The following is a 17,205-nucleotide window of genomic DNA, read 5'->3' as shown; positions in this document are numbered from 1 at the left end:
TGTGTGTGTGTGTGTGTGTGTGTGTGTGTGTGTGTGTGTGTGTGTGTGTGTCTGGTTTATGCCTGTGTGAGCACAAATGTGTGAAAAGAATGCCAACGCCTATAGGTAGGTTTGGGAAGAGGGGCTGCAGGCAGGAAAAGGAAAAGAAAAAGGAAAAGCGAAACAGAACTATGGTTTACTTATTTTTCCCTTTCCTTTTGTCCTTTTTAAAAGCATGACCATGAGATCTTTTTCAGATATTTGAGTACCAGCCCAGGGGAGAGTGAAACTTTATATATTTTAAGTTAATATGTATCTCTACGTTTGCTTTGGGTACTAACTCTCTCCCTCTCATATTGAACTTCTGAAGGGAAATGTTCTATATGATCACATGTAGATTATATATGCAACATAAATAATTTCATTAGAAAGGATCTTTATGAAGAAGACTAAAAGCAACAGGCATGTTGGTAACGCTATCTAGTGCACACTATCTCCCCTGCTTGCTGAGGATAGGACTGTAACAGCACCAGGGAAGAATCATGCAGTGTGTTTTTTAACATGAGATAACATACCTTTAGGTCCTTTCCCAGGAGGGGGCTCTATGGTAGTTTTGCTCCAGATAAGCATGACTCCACCTGAGTCTCCAGTGAGAACATCTCCATTCCCCAAGAATGCTAAACACTGAACAAATTTTGGCTTTTCATATTTCTACAATAAAAAGAGAATTTTCAGTTTTCTCTATGAAATGGTGATTTTCTGCTTAACCAACAATAAATATATACATAATATATATAATGCTAGTCTTTTATATATATATATACACACACACACACACACACATACATACATAAACATACAAGCACACGCACACACATACACACAAAATGATGTTACAACATTCTGATCCTTACCCCAAAAATTCCCTGTTTTCTTGTTAGTGAATTGCCACTCCAGGTCCAGAAAAAAATGTGAGATTTACCACATGTTATTATGGTATTTGCATCTGTTGGGTGGAATTCCACTGCCAAAACAACTTCATTTGTTGTCTGGGGGGAGGGAGGAAGAGACACTTTTAGAAGAACATACATTCATTCTTATTGCTACCAAAATCCAATTATAGTTCCTTACAAAGTCAGGAAAAATAGTTTTTCTTCTAAGACTTATTTTCCTAAAAAAAAAAAAAAAAATTTAAGAACGGGCTTTTAGAATCAAGATTTAAATCTGATGTCCTACTATTATATCAATTCTTATGCTATTTACTTATAAGAAATTTTAAGAATTATAGCTTACTTCTTATATATTCAGGAAACTATACTATGACTGTAAGATGCAAGATCAATGTGTTACCTTTTTTTAGTTTATTTTTATTTTCATGTATACTGCATGTATGTCTGTGTAAAGGTGTCAGTTGTGAGCTGCCAGGTGAATGCTGGGAATTTGAACCTGGGTCTTCTCAAAAAGTAGCCAATGTTCTTAACCACAGAGCCAAGTCTCCAGCCCCCAATGTGTTGTCTTCAACCTCAAAGCACCAGAGCTAGAAACAGACTGGATCCCTTTCTAGTCACCTGGCCTCTGCCTGTACGTAGGAAATCAAAGTGGCTAGCTTGGTCTGTTTCCCTTAAACGGAATTGCAAGCAGTGCACTCCTTTCATGTTTACAGTATTTTTTCAACATTTGTGAGATACATTCATGCTCATTCTAAATGCTATAAAATATTCACTGGAAAAGAAAGACAGATAGACAGACCAACTGACAGATAGATGGACCCACTGACCACATTTCCTGCTGAGACTAGGGTAGCTGCACTTTTTTTTTTTTAAAAGCCATTCTAAATGGTACTGTAATGTACATTCTAGTAAACAGGTCACATTAATCGATTTCTGTTGGGTTTATACTCTGGAGAGCAACAGGCTGTGTCAGTAAGTAGACCTATGTTCAGCCTTAGTAGGTAATGCCAAATAGCTTTCCAAAATGGCTGTACCAGCTTACCCACACAGCAGCAGCTCCAGACTGAATTTTGCACTTACACAACAGAAAGCTGTTTATCAGGCACTCAATTCCTATGACTTAAGCGAAGACAGCCCCTGTCAGAATGGCATAAGGTCAACACACAGGGAGGAGATGGTAGAGAGAAGGTCCAGGGATCCAGCCCTGGAAGCAAGTCATTCTTGGCAAATGCCTTCGTTTTTTTCTACAAAAAGCTTTCCTTTCTGCCCTGAACAGGAGTAACTCTTCTGAAGTTAGGCCATAGTTCCTTACGATTACCTACCCTGGAAATGGACATCTAGGAGAGTTGGGGGACTCTTGAGGACAGAAAGGAGGGAAAGAGACAAGAATGAGTCCCTGGTCTTGGATGAATACATCCACATTGGGAAGCATACTGGGTGGGACTAGGTGAGACAATCAGGAGACTGTAATGTTAATTTTGCTCTGTGGTACAGAACATTCATGCATGATGCCTAGGAAATCTGGGCTGGAAGAGCATTATATGGTATCTTCAGAATCTTCAGTCAGATAGTAGTACCCTCAGTGGAGTGTCTGCAACAGAGCTCTGTACTAGCAACATATCCCAGAAACATGACGAGGCATGGCCAGCGAGGAAACCCAGTAGACCTTACTATAAAAGAGAAAAATCTACATATTTCATTTTGCTGTAACTTCCCTACACTTTAGTAGTGTAAACTATACAGATGGGTAATGACTGAAAGATCATCTGTCTTCATTTATGTTTTTTTAAGGTGTGAGGCTTTCTGTCAGCCATATTCAAGTACAAAGAAATGTACTCTTTCTTAAGTTACATATACATAAAACAACAACAAAACCTCATTTTTTAAGCAAAAAAAACCTGAAAACTTGTGATTTATCAAAAATAACCCTGAAAAAAGAGCAAAGGAGCCGAAGCAAAATATATTCTTCCTTTCTTAGTTCTACCTGCTGAGCCATCTCTCCAGCCTTGGAAATACATTTTTCTTCAAGGAGTTATCAAAGGCCCCTATAAATTCTGCTGTGATGTCAACTTCTCACAAGCCAGTCGGAGGCACACAACGGGATCCACACTATTCCACAGCACATAGATTCTACAATCCCTCCAAATGCATGGCACTTTCTAGAACATCATACAAAACCCCTGTATTACAAATTCATTAAAAGGCAACAGCCAAGCAGAGTGCTCAGTTTTAACAGACTGGACATGATGTTTTCTGAAATATGAAACTGCTGCAGTCGACGCCTTCATTTTACCTAACTGTAGTGTTAATATCCAGAATCCTGATCAACTGATAAATATGAAATGTCAATTTACTCTTATTACCTAGATAGGCATATACTATAAACCCAAATACCTGTCAAATGGATTCTAACTACAACAGCCAAAGTTTATTTTGATTTACCTTTATCTCTGCTACTTTTGATTTTTTTTGCCAGTCCCATACAGTAAGCATATGTTCATTGGAGTCATCGATAACGCATAAATGAACACCTGAATCCTAAATAAAAATAATTTTGAAGAAAAAAAGCCATTATTAAAACTAATAGTGAGATAATGAAAAATTTGTCAAAGTCCTTCTTTGAGACACAACTGAATGTACTATTAACAAAAAGTGTGCTCCCCCCTACATCCAGTTCTGCTCCTGAGCCGATTCCCACTCAGCAGTTAGTCAGTCACAGGCTAGCAACTGTCTCTACTGAAATGATTATCAGAATGAAGAAAGCTTAAGAGAATGGCCTGCCCTAGATAGCCTTAGCATTAATAACAGTATCAAAACCATGACAATAGTTCCTGCTATCGATCTTTCTGTTTGTTATCTTCCCTTCTCTTGACTTGTTAGACTCTTATCATTCACTGCCTTCAAACTAGCAAAACTGGTAAATAAGTTCAACTAAATGTTTTGCTTAAAAAAATGTCTCTTTTCATGACACACAACATTTCTGTAAGTCAGAATACAGCTACTGACAGGTAATAACTGAAGAGATAATATATGAAGAGCTAAATATATTCTGATGTGTAAAATGAAACCTACTTGAAAATTTAAAATGACTGTGAAAATATAGGTTTCTTACATAACTTGTAAGTATACTCACTAACTGAAGGAAAAGTAAAACACTCAGATGAGCAACACCCTACTTTCCTTTCATCATGAACCCTCAGGGCTGAAATGGCATTGCCACACATGTGTGCCTGTTTTGCCTGAATGTACACAGGTGCCCTATATATGTGTCTGGTACTTGCAGAGGCCAGAAGAGGGCATCGAATCTGCTGGAACTAGAGTTAGAGATGGTTCTGAGCCATCCTGTGAATCGTGGGAACTGAACCCTGATTCTCTGCAAGAGCAGCAAGTGCTCTTAACCACTGAGCCATTTCTCAAGGTCACTATATACAAAATTCAGTTAATGATATCAATTCAGAACTAAGATAATTCATGATTTTTATGCACTACAAAGATCTGATTGTTTCTTTTCTCTCATGTGACATCAAAAAAAGATTATTTTATTGAAATAAAGCACATCTTATTGCTTATTTCAAATGGTACCACATTCCTGTCTATAACCCTCTACCTATTTCCCTTCACTACACTGGTACCCTGTCTCAGGACAAAGACAGTGTGGTGGTTTAAATGTGTATGGTTCCCACAGACTCATAGATTTGAATGCTTGATCATCAGGGAGGAGAACCATTTAAAAAGATTAGGAAGTGTGCCTTTTTGGAGGGAGTATGACACTGGAGGTGGACTTTGAGGTTTTAGAAGCCCATGCTAGGCCCAGAGTCTCTCAGCTACCTGTGGAATCAGAGAGAGAACTCTCAGCTACCATGTCTGCTGTATGCCACCATGCTCCATGCCACAATGACAATGGACTAAACCCTGGAAACTGTAAGCAAGCCCTAATTAAATGCTTTCTTTTATAAGCCATTTATAAGTTGAGGTCATGGTGTCTCTTCACAGCAATAAAGAGAACACCAACTGAGACAAATGAAATATAAACAAATGTAGTATCTTGATCCTATCTAAATCAAATTCAATACTGAGATTATAATACTAGCTATTTAACAAAGGCTATGTTGAAAATAACCAGCATCTCATTTTTATATGGGTACAGTTCATCCACATACACAAAAACAAACTCGGGCTTAGTTTGCCTACTTTGAAAAATAACTGTGACTTACTGCTTTTGAAAAATCCAGGCATCCTACTCCACGCTCAAAAGTTCCAAGTCCAATAATGTGCAGTGTGGACAGACTTACTGAATCCCACACCCTGACATGGGGTTGCAGAGGCTGCAAAACACAAGATAGGACTAGAGTATCCAGGTGGGTGAGATATGTACAAAACTCTCCAACAGCAATCTGCCTTATTTTTTATTTATTTATTTATGTTTTTGAGACAAGGTCTCTTATGTAGCTCTGGCTATCCCATAACTCACTATGCAGACCTGGCTGGCCTCAAGCTCAGAGATTCACCTGCCTCTGCCTCTTGAATGCTGGGACTAAAGAAGGCGTGTGTCACCACACCCAGCCCAAGTTGCTACCTTAATAAGGCAAAAACTACTAAATTTAGACATGCCTCCAAAGAATCTCGAATAGGTACTTTGCTCCCTCATACCATGAAAATAAGGACACATGATCATAGGAGCAAATAATTTGCATATTTAATATTTCATATGTGACTCAACGTATGCCATATGCAAAATAATTTAATCCTCATAATCTGCAATCTCACTTTGGAGATATGGAGCCCGAGATAGAGAGATTGTAGTCAGCTTTTACAGCCACGAAGAGGTGGAGCTAGAACTCTAATTCAAATGTGCTCTGGGTACTTTGCTATTTTTGAGACAGGATCTTAAAATTTTATCCAGGCTTATCTCAAACTCTTAAGCTCAAGTAGTACTCCTGCTTGAGGCTACCGGGAAGCAGGTACTACAAGTGTGGGCGACCCTCCATCTTGACGCTTCATTTTTAGTACATTACCTTTATTCTTGACATAATGTACCTTGAAAAAGACTGTCTACTAAGTTCTATGGAAATAGTTATTAAAAGAATATGGAACTGGAAGGGATCTTCAAGCCATCTACATATCCCCCACTGTCAGCTTTTCTTCATAGAAATTGAACCCAGAACATCATGCACATATGTCATCATCAATAACACTTGTTGATCTCAGAAATGAGGTGTCAAGGTGTCACATAAAACATTTAATGAAGCCAAATAGTAACTGAAGCTGTAAGAGGTGTTTAAGAGGTATCCTAATATATAAAGTCAAGAGGGCCCATTCCTTAAGAATTTAGTTTAACTTTATACAAGCATAAGTCCATCCATTTTCATATGTAAATAGTTTCTCTAGGGAGAATGCTTATTATTTAGAAGAAAACAGTAGTATGAATCCTGTATTTCAAGACCTTCTTAAATTCTAGTATCTTTCCCCTGCTAACACTAGAGGTCCTTTCATATATATTTCCAGGGAGTAGGATAATGGGTGATGGCTAAAATGACCGTCAGTCCTTCTAACAGCAGGCAGGGGCAGATACAAAAAACTGGCTGCTTACCCTTCCATCCTTGTCCACTCCAGCTATCTGTCCAGTTGCGATTCTAATCTTGTCAGGATGTATAGCAAGGCTAAAAAGCAGTATTAACAATAACTTACAGAAATATGTAAAACAGCATAAAGGCACCTTTGTATCAACATTTTTTAAGTAAATAGTCTTAAAAACATATGTGACCTACTTATTTTTATTAGTAAATTAAGCAAACTTCTATTTTTCTTTATTAATGTTAATAAATTAGTGGAACACTGAATTCATAGAAAATATTTATTCATAATTTGATATAGTAAGAATGGAAACCATTTTCATCTGTTCAAATTTCTTTTTAGTTCCTCTACTTAGGCAGAAATGCTTACATGGTTTTAGGAAGCTCAGTATGGCCCAGTGAAATTTTCATCTATTAAAATAGAAGGATAGCTTCAACTTTACACAATCCCTATACATATACTAAATTAACAATTGTCCAGTCTTTCAGGCATGTCTACATTTCTTCAAACAAAAAGCTGCAGTAAACATCTTTGAATATAATTCTACTGACCTATAACTAGTTCTTTAAAAGAGATTTATTTATTTATTATTTGTACAATACCCTACCTACATGTGTGCCTGTGCATTGGAAGAGGGCACCATATTTCACTATAGATGTTTGTGAGGCACCATGTGATTGCTAGGAATTGAACTCAGGACCTTTGGAAGAACAGTCAGTGCTCTTAATCTCTGAGCCATCTCTCCAGCTCCCCTGCCCCCATAACTATTTCTTAATGTTCAGCTTTTGTAAATCTAACCCAGGGAACAAATTCTAAATAAAAATGGGAAATATCGTAGCAACTGCACTCTTACCACGGCACACACATAACCGACCACAAGATGTGGGTGTGCATGCCCATGAAGGTGTGTGAGCCTACCTGTGGAGTGTCTTCCTCTACCACTCTCCACCTCACTTAATATTTGCAATGAAAATTTTATTACTTATTTATTTGTGTGTTCAAGTCCATGCATGTGTGTGTATAAATGCATGCAAGCATGTGGAGATCAGAGAACAACTTGTGGAGTTGGTTTTCTCTTCCCACCATATGGCTCACGTGGTCAGGTTCTTTGGCAAGTGCCTTTTGAGCTTTCTCAATAGCCTGATGTGTATTTATTTAAAAACACATTTATTTATTCACTTGGGAGAGTGTATGTGCTGCATGCAGCTTTACTCACTGCGTTAATGCACTGCCTACTCCACCTTGTTTTTCTGAAACAGGGTGGAGTCTGTCACTGAACCTGGAGCTTGAGGTTTTGGCTAGACTGGCTGGACAGCCAACTGGAGACCTGCCTCCTCCATCCTACAGCACTGGAGTTACAGACATGTACTGTGCCCGGCTTTTTTTTTTTTTTTTTTTTTAATGGGTGCTAGGATTATAACTCGGGTCCCATATCTGCATAACAAGCTTTAACACTGAACCATTTCTCTAGCTCCTGATTACAAAAATTACTGTCCTCACGTCCCTCTTTGGAGTCCTTCTATATTACTTATTAACCATTACACTTATTTATGGGGAGAGGGCACGTGGAGACCAGAGGCAGACTGTGGGAGCAAGTGTTCTCCTACCCTGCAGGTTCTAGAGACTGGACTCAGCTTGTCAATTTGGCTCCCTTGCTGAAGAGTCAGCTCAACAAAAAAAAAAAAATAAAATAAAAAATAAAAATAAAAAATAATAAATAAATAAATAAATAGAGTGAGTGAGTAAGTAAGTAAATAAATAAATAAGCAGATAGATAGACAGATGGATGGATGGATGAATGGATGAATGAATGAGTGGATGAATGAATGAATAAATGAATAAATAAATAAGTAGATAAATGAATAAATAAACAAACAAACAAATAAGTAAGTAAGTAAGTAAATAAAATAAAAATTGTTCCCGATATATATTGCTAATTATTTTCCAGAAGAACAGTATTTGTCACATAAGATACAAATGTTCCAAATTTCTACAACTTCTCCATGTTAAGAATTGTATCTTCGGGAAATGTTTCAACAATCTGGCATAAATGGCATCAGATTTTCATTTCTAAGGAGGCTAGAGTTTACTAATACTTCTCTGATTTCATTTCTTCTCAATTTATATCCTGAACAGAGATCAATTACATTTAAAATAAAACTCTAGGAGCTGGAGAGATGGCTCAGTGGTTAAGAGCACTGGCTGCTCTTCCAGAGGACCCAGGTTCAATTCCCAGCACCCATATGGTAGCTCACAACTGTCTGAACTCCAGCTCCAGAGGATTCAACACCCTCACACATGCATTATGTGCAGGCAAAACGCCAATCTACATAAAATAAAAATAAATCATTAAAAATTGTAACAAATTAACACTTTGCTCTATTTAATTATCGTTATTGCTTTCTTTTTAAACAAAATTTTTAAATTATATTTTCTGTACTAGGTAATGCTCTAATATCAGAAGCTACTTAAAAAACAAAGAAAGTCTTTTTCCTACCTTTCCCTTAACCTAGACCTCTGACACTTAAGGAACTATGATAACTTTTTCTATTGGAAACTGTAGAAAATAGTTTACACATGTAAAGCCAAAATATATTTTGCACCACTTTTTTTCCCCATACAAGTGAGATAACACACTTGCCTTCTTGCTTTTTAACTCGTGCAGTGCTTCCTCCTTCCCTGTTACAGCTGTTTCTTTCTAGTTTCTGTCTGTTTCTAAGACAGGGTCTCATCAGGCTAACTTCCAAACTCTGACTTACATACACTGCAACTCTGTCAGAGACTTGATATGCTTTTAACTCTTACTCTTGTGACATCACATGGATTCTGTACATATATGAGTTTGCAAGTATGAAAGTATTTTTATCTTTTCTGAAAGCTGAATATCAACCATGTACTCTCCTAGCATTCACATTTAAGAGAAATTTTTATCTAGTTGTCAGAACAGTATAAAGCTAAGCTTTTAAGTGTGAGAAAACAATGGATTCTAGTAACAAATGACTGAATTTAACTAAAAAGCAGCAACATTCAGTGAGAAAAACCTAAGCATAAGTATTTAAAAAGAGTGCTGCTATTACAGTGTGACACCACACAGGGTATTAAGATCCCATTCAGCTTATGGCTTCTCTCCCTCCGAAAGGAAAACCCGAAGCCCAAAACTTAGCCTTAATAAATACTAAGTAATGAATGAAACACTACTTCCGAAATTCATGGAATCTAGTCTGTTCTACATGGATTTAATACAACAGATCTGAGACAGCAGGGGAGAGTACAACAACTGAGATTTAGAGCAGTGTATTTTATTGCTATCGATACCACAGTATTCTGAAGAATGTTAATGTTTTACTTTAAAAAAATATATTCCACAGGATATCCACAAGGTCCTTCCTTATATCCTAAGCTTCCCAACCGTAAACTTTCAGTGCAACTCAGTAACAACAACTATGATGAAGACAGGTAAGCAAAAGCTGATAAACGATAACTGATACCAACCATTTCACACAGTCTGTATGACCCAGGTAGTGTCGCTGAGTCCTCTCCTCATAATTAAATAGTACCACTACTGATGCAATAAAATAAACTATCTCCCCTGTGGGAAGCAGGTAAACATTTGCTCGACAATCCTTTCCTCGATAACCATATCTTAAACGAAAAGTCAAGGTTTTAAAGCAAATACTCAAGAGTGTTTAGGGAGCCATCAAGGCACAACGGAGAGAGAACTGGATACAGCCGGGACACTCACATCCCCCTTTCCTATGTCTTTTACTGTATTTGTCTTAATGTGCACATTCCTTGGACAAATATACTCTGAGTTCCTAGTATGGACCAAGCACAGTTCTAATCACAGAGCTTGGGCCATACCAGGAACTCAGAGTGTACTTGACAAGTCAAACTGAGACCTATGAGAATATGCCAGGAGGAGGCATACATGGAGACCCTATCTAAGTAGAAAATGAGAACTAAGTAAAGGTAATATGTATGCTGGGACTAAAATGATAAAGGCTAGTTAACCAGTGTTTGCTGTAGAATGGTAATAAAAACCTGTTCCAGGACTGGTGAGCTTTTCCAAAGTAATTTAATTTTGCTCAATATAAGGAATTTAGGGGGTGGGGCATATAAGAACACAGACAGAGAGCTGAGTTTACACAACTATTCTCTTCCTGTTTCACTGAGATTTTTAGTGGCTATAAGTGAGATTTTTCAGGTGGAACCAGGAGAGCTCAGTATTAAACTATTCTGTGTGCCTGTGTCTGGCAGAGTAGTTAATTTCAGAATTACAATTGTCCCTGCCAATCTAAGCTCTTCAGATGAGTCAAGAGAATCATGAAGCTCAGGCAGGAAGACCCTTGTGACATAAGACCACCCTAGGCTACAGGGTGAGTGCAAGGTTTCATAGGGAGACATACCAAGAGCCCACGTCTCAAAACAAACAAACAAACAAACAAACGAGCCCACGTCTCAAAACAAACAAACAAACAAACAAACAAACAAACAAACAAAAATAGGACTCACCGTATAGGCTACATAATTTCATAGGTTACAAAATGCCAAATCAGTGTTTTAAATTCTTACAGAGCCCTGTGAGGCAGGTGTTAACCCTTTTTATGAGCCGTTTAAGGTGGAAGACGGCATGTGCAGAGCCAGCACTCAGACACTGCCCTTACAGCTCTAGTCTGGAGTCTTTCCTGCCCACCACTGCTACTCGCCAGGGCACACAGAAGCTGCTGTCCTGTCTCTACTAATGCTGATGGCTTTGAATTCCTATTAGCAAACTATAGCCAACATGTTTTAGAGATACTGACGCCTCTCTAATTTCTATGCTTTATTCCTGGTTTAAGAACAAAACAAGCAGGTTTGCTCTCTCATGTCTGAGGAGGATACGCCCACTCCAGTCTGAGCTTCTCAGGAGGCAGTTCCGTTTTGATATCATCATAGTTGTCAACATCCGAAGGGATGAACATCGTAATCGGCCGACCTCGCATAAACATTTTAATATATTCTCCTTCTGTTGAAACATAAGACAAAATTAAATCACATGTATTTCCAATGTAAATGTAGGAAAGTATATTACTGATACAATGAAAACATGACAAGACTAGCTGAAGTTTTTCATGTTTTTAAAAAACATATTTCAGAGCATACGTAGAAAACACAGTTATACTATAAATATCTAGTCCAAAACAGTGAAAGCAAAAAAAAAAAATTTTAATATCTAAACAAACAACAAATCTGTAGCCATTTGTATAGCTGGGAATAACTGTTTTCATTCAAATATAAAGGCAGAAAAGCTCAAGTAAAAAATGCAAACTTTTGTAATGGAGGTTTCTTATCTTGCAAGGAAAAGAGAAATTACTTGGACAGATAACAATCATGTCTATCACACTACTTAACCTTGCAAAGTAAAGAGCTTCTGCACAAGGAAACAATCGAAGAGTAAGAACAAACTATGGAATAGGAGAAATATCTGCAAATCATGTATGTAAAAAGGTGGCTATCTCTAAACATGTAATGGATACCAGCTCAATAGTAAAAAACAAAAGAAAACAAGGAACCCCCTTTAAATGTATTTAAACCTAGGTTAAATACTTTGAAAATATTGCTCAAGAAAAAAAAAAAAGGACATAAAATGGTCAAGAAGCACTCTGAAAACCATGCAACATTAATAGTAACAAATGAAGGAAATGTGAATGAAACCCACCAATGTATGTCATTTCAGACCTGTTAGAATGATTAACAAAAACAAAGTATAGACAAGGATATGGAAAAACAGGATCACTGTATATGCTGCTGCTAGGGACGCCAAATGATGCAGCAGCAAGGGAAAAGGAGGGTGGAGGCTCTTCAGAGACAATTCAGAGTTACTTCGTCATCTGGCAATCCTACTACTGGATGTTTTCCAAAAGAATGTAAATCAAGACCTTGAACAGATAACAACACTAACTCTCATGTTCACAGCAGCACTATTTCCTAACTGCCAAGATCTGCTAACAACCTAAATGGCTACTTACATAAAGATGTGGTTACATATGTAAGTAAGCCAGTCACAGAAACACAGATCTTACTTAATTCATATGACATATTTAAAACAGTCAAACCCATGAATGGGAGGAGTATAGTTAACTAGGGGCTACAGGAAAAGGGAAATGAGCAACGAAGTTTCAGTCAGCAGGAGGAATAAAAGCTTAAGTCTACTGTACAGCACTGCCCTACTCAGTATTAACTAAATCACATGATTTAAGGCAGCAGATCTCAGGTCAGGTGCTCTTCCCACAGTAAACCAAGAGCATGATCTTGGATTACATCATGAGAAAAGGACTGAAACACTGTTTCAAGTTGAAAGGAAGCAAGAGCTATTAGCTAATTAGCAAATGAGCAGGACCACTTCTCGCTTCACAGTTGTGCCTTCCATCAGCCTTGTAACAACCAAATTCAATTATAACTCAAATATTTTCAAGACAGTGAGAGAACAGTCTTTCTTTCCTTACGAGAACCATACGTTCTGAAACAGCTTTTGTTTATATAAATGAATAGTTGTTTACAAGATCTTCAATAGTCTAAAACTAAAATATTTCTAAAAGATGAGTCAGAATCAAATCAATACTGCCTATACATCTCTTACCAAGGGAAACAGACGAGAGCTGGGCATGGTGGCTCATGTCTGCAATCCTAGCACTCAGGGGCAGAAGCAGGAAGATCATGTATAAATTCAAGGGTAACTTGGTCTACATAATTAAATTCCAGGCCTGCATACTAAGACCTTGTCTCAAAAAACAAACAAGAACAGCAGGAAAAACCCCAAAATAGGGCTGTCCATTCCTCCAAAAGAAGAAAAACCAACACAAACCCCACCTATCTCTGCACCTAGCATGCTGATATGTTACCACTGTGAAATAGTTGCCAAAGCTAAAAGGGAAGGAGAAAGGCTGGTACAATGGCACAGGAATGTCTAGCACTTACTAACTTGTCTGGCACAAAATGAAATTGTGATCATCAATCAGAGGCTGATGTGAACTTAAAATCTCTATTAATGACCTGTTACTAAAAGAGACAGTACATAATCCAATATACAAAATTGAGTAGTTTATATAATGTAAACTATGAAGAAGATACATTTCTTGTAGAGTGTCTGCCTGCAACCATTACTTCAGATTAAAAAGCTATTTTAAAAAAAGCTATGCTTATTATAGGTGAGAAGTTCAAGTTATTTTTATTATTATTACTCATAGTGTGCTTAGCCTCAGGGCTTGATCTAAGAACAGGGTAAGCCCTCCCACACTATGGTTTTAATACCCCATAATGCATGTCATTATTACTTCTGAATTAAGAGTGGGCCTTGCTTCCTGATGATTTTTAGCATTGCTGAAGTTTGCTGATAACTAAATGACTACCAGTTGTAAATGTAAAAATCTCCCTTCTAGAATCATCTTTATCTTTGGGAGTGGTGGTAAATAATCTACTTTAAAAATTTTTTTATATTAATTAGAGTTTATTCACTGTTTCCCACAGTAACTCCCTCCCTCCTCCCTTCCCAATCCTACCTTCCCTCCTTCATTTCCTCCCATGTCCACTGATAGGGGAGGTCCTCCTCCCCCCTTCCATCTGACCCTAGCTTATCAGGTCTCATCGGGACTGGCTGCATTATCTTTCTCTGTGGCCTGGTAAGGCTACTTTCCCCCCTCCTTCCCCCGGGGAGGTGATCAAAGAGCCAGTCACTGAGTTCATGTCAGAGACAGTCCCTATTCCCCTTACTAGGGAGACCCACTTCGATACTGAGCTGCCATGGGCTACATCTGAGCAGGAGTTCTAGGTTATATCCATAAATGGTCCTTGGTTAGAGTATCAGTCTCAGAAGACCCCTGTGCCCAGTAAATCTACTCTTACAGGTATCAATCTGTGATACAACTTTCTTGATTTTTAAAAAGAACATTAAATTGTTAAAATCTGCTCTTAAATTTCTGAGAATTTTTTATACATGGTAAACACATTCTGAACAGTGAACAACAACAGGTATCTCCACTGCTTTTTAAAGGGAAGCATGGTTAGCAAAGAGGAAGGGTTAGCCATAGCACATATTATACAAAAAGGCTAGCATGACTGAAAGAACTCAGAGCACCACTCTTTCATTAGCTGTTAAGCAGCAAAATAAATTTCATAGGAAAGCAAAGGAGCTATTTTGGCGCTCACTCATCTTTCTCCTACGAAATAAAACTAGCAGTGTCAAAATGCTTTGCCATCTGAACTGATGCGTACACATTGGAGACCATGTATATAGTGTGGGAACTTGAAACACTTTCTGGCACCGAAAAGAAAGCAATACAACACATGATGAAGGAAAGACGAGCTAGAATCTGAATCCTGGTTTACTCTCTGTATGAGGTCTGGCTTCACTTTCCCAGCAAATAAAATGGTAACACTAATACTTGGAGTTATGATTAAATAAGTTAATATACTGTGAAACATAATTTAAGGTCCTTGTGAGTATTTACCCTTCTTCCTTTAAGAAGGCGGTATAACTTTTATTCTGTGGTTCTACTACAAGGCTCTATGACCCAGAATAGTATCAAACCTGAGTGCTGGGTCTGCTGTGTGTGGCAAGAGGTGACAATTTAAACATGGCTTACCAATTTGTATAGTAATTTAATATTCCATTTAATCTCTGCATAATTTTTCAAGTGGCCAGCTACAGGAAAGCAAGGGTAGGCAAATACACCAATATTCTGGTGATTCTACAGTGTAGCAGAACACCGACAGTCAGCAAGTGCAGCACAAGGAGGGTGCTGCACTCCAGTATCTCTGGGGGGAGTGAAGTCTTGGTGGCACACCTCTCCTTTCATGAGCTTCCCTAGACCTGCTCATGGGCCCCCTCCCCTTTAGCTACCTCAGATTTGCTCTCCTGCAGAATGCAATCATTGTAGTCCCTAAAGGAAGCACCCATGCTTTAAAAGCTGGTGTCTCAGGTATTCTGAGAAAAGTAGTGGTGCTGAATAAATACATGTTCACGTAAAGAGTAAATAAAGTTATATATTTAAAATATTCTTATCAAAATGTATTTCTCTTTCATAGAATACAACAAAATGAAAGAAAAAATTCTAAGTATAGTAAGAAGGAAGACAACTGAATAGTCTACTTCAAGATCAGTCCTATTGCTTCCTTCATTCCTACACTTAAGAGAATTAAAAACGGGAAAAAGCCTTTCAGAAACAGTAGTGCTGTATTAGTCACTTGTGTCATGGTGCTTGTGTCAAAGACCTCTGAATTTCTTGAGTGTTCACAGATTCACTATCTTCACCTGTAGGTTTCCACTTTCAGAACCCTGAGCATGACAGTGGATGCCTGTAATCCCACATTTGGGAGGCTCTGAGCTAAAACCCAAAATGAAAAAGAAGATGCTGGATAAAGGAGCTCTGATTTTATAGGAGAAACTGACAGATCAGTTTTGGAAGATTTCTTAGAATGGTTTCAAGTCCTGGGTAATGACTCAAGTGTCTATCAGTGCACCACCTGTGTACAGAAGTCCTGGGAGGTAGAAGAAGGCATGGGATCCCTGGTTATAACTTGCCAGTATGTGTGGGTGACAGGAATGAAACCCAAGTCCTCTGCAAGAGCAACAAGTGCTCTTAACCACCAAGCCACCTCTCCAGCCTCTGACCACGTTGTTTCATAATAACATTTTAAAAATCAACAAACCAGGTTAGGCGTGTTGACATGCACCTTTAATCTCAACATTCAAAAGGCAGAGGCAGCCTGGTCTACAGTTTAGCCAGGCCAGTCAGTTTAGCCCCTGTCTTTTAAAAAACAAGAAGAAAAAAAGTTCAAAAAAATGTTTTGTGCAAGGAATTTTTAAAAAAGTGTGTGTATGTATGTGTGTCATAAGTGGTTGGTGCATTCTAAATCTAACTCCATAGGTTAAATAAAAACAAAACAAAACAACTCCTAGTTACAGTGCCTACCAAATATGCTGCAGCTAGTTTTGCCAACTAAGATAAAACCTTGAGTTTTATCCTAAGTATTAAAATGCCATTTTGATCTCATTTTTTGTTCTGCAAATTATCAAGAGGCACATACATAATACAAAAGACATGGTCCTAACAAAGAGCTTACCTCAGAGACACAGATAAATATCTATGTACCTAAGAACTCGATGTTAATTAAAACAATAAACCAATTTACAATTAATCTCTTTTGACTGCAAGCCACCTCTCATCACCTTTGCTGCTTCGTTTAGAACTCTGTCATAAGATTACTTGAAAACGTCACATCACATACAAGAGTTTCTTTGTATATTTTGGATTTTTACTGCCCCCCAAAGGCTTTCTTTTTGAAAGGTTAGGAATAGTGATGGGAATAATAGTGAGACTCTGTCACACAAAAAGAGGGACAGGAGGGAATTCAGATGTTACCCCTACCCCTCTCTAGCTCTGCTTTCGAAATTAACTGTGGCAGGAAGAAAAACACATAGTTCCGGGTGACTATAAAACCTGCACACAAAATCTGACTGAACAGGATTCATTAGGAGGCTTTAGCATTCATGCTTTGTTTTTGTGCTTTGAGTTTTCTGAGACTGGGTTTCCTTCTGAATGAAGGCTGTCCTTAAATTCCCACTCAGCCTCTCAATGAGGAGAGTACAGGTGTAAGCACCACACCTGGGTCTCATGGCTTTCTTCTTAAAAACATTCAGAAAACAAAACAAAACAAAACAAAA

The 17,205-nt window shown here is 38.0% G+C and overlaps 1 protein-coding gene across 6 annotated transcripts in view; it reads right to left on the bottom strand.

Annotated features, from left to right (window-relative positions):
- Positions 1-17,205, bottom strand: part of Eml4 (EMAP like 4) — a 114,449-nt gene that overhangs the window by 26,679 nt on the left and 70,565 nt on the right. For all 6 annotated transcript variants that reach the window (XR_008721482.1, XM_055618954.1, XM_055618963.1 and 3 more), the window contains 7 exons: positions 11,385-11,508; positions 9,996-10,145; positions 6,520-6,589; positions 5,144-5,254; positions 3,372-3,467; positions 894-1,028; positions 555-690 (listed from right to left, as the gene is read on the bottom strand). Coding sequence is in view for 5 of the 6 variants with exons in the window: in XM_055618954.1 (XP_055474929.1) it covers positions 555-690; positions 894-1,028; positions 3,372-3,467; positions 5,144-5,254; positions 6,520-6,589; positions 9,996-10,145; positions 11,385-11,508 (822 nt within the window). In the remaining variant the exon portion in view is untranslated. The remainder of the gene's footprint in view (positions 1-554; positions 691-893; positions 1,029-3,371; positions 3,468-5,143; positions 5,255-6,519; positions 6,590-9,995; positions 10,146-11,384; positions 11,509-17,205) is intronic.

The sequence above is a fragment of the Psammomys obesus genome, unplaced genomic scaffold (genome assembly GCF_907164565.1).
Source record: "Psammomys obesus unplaced genomic scaffold, mPsaObe1.curated_primary_1811, whole genome shotgun sequence".
Lineage (NCBI taxonomy): Eukaryota > Metazoa > Chordata > Mammalia > Rodentia > Muridae > Psammomys > Psammomys obesus.
The sequence above is the reverse complement of the archived record's forward strand: the minus strand, read 5'-3'. Positions and strand labels throughout refer to the sequence as shown.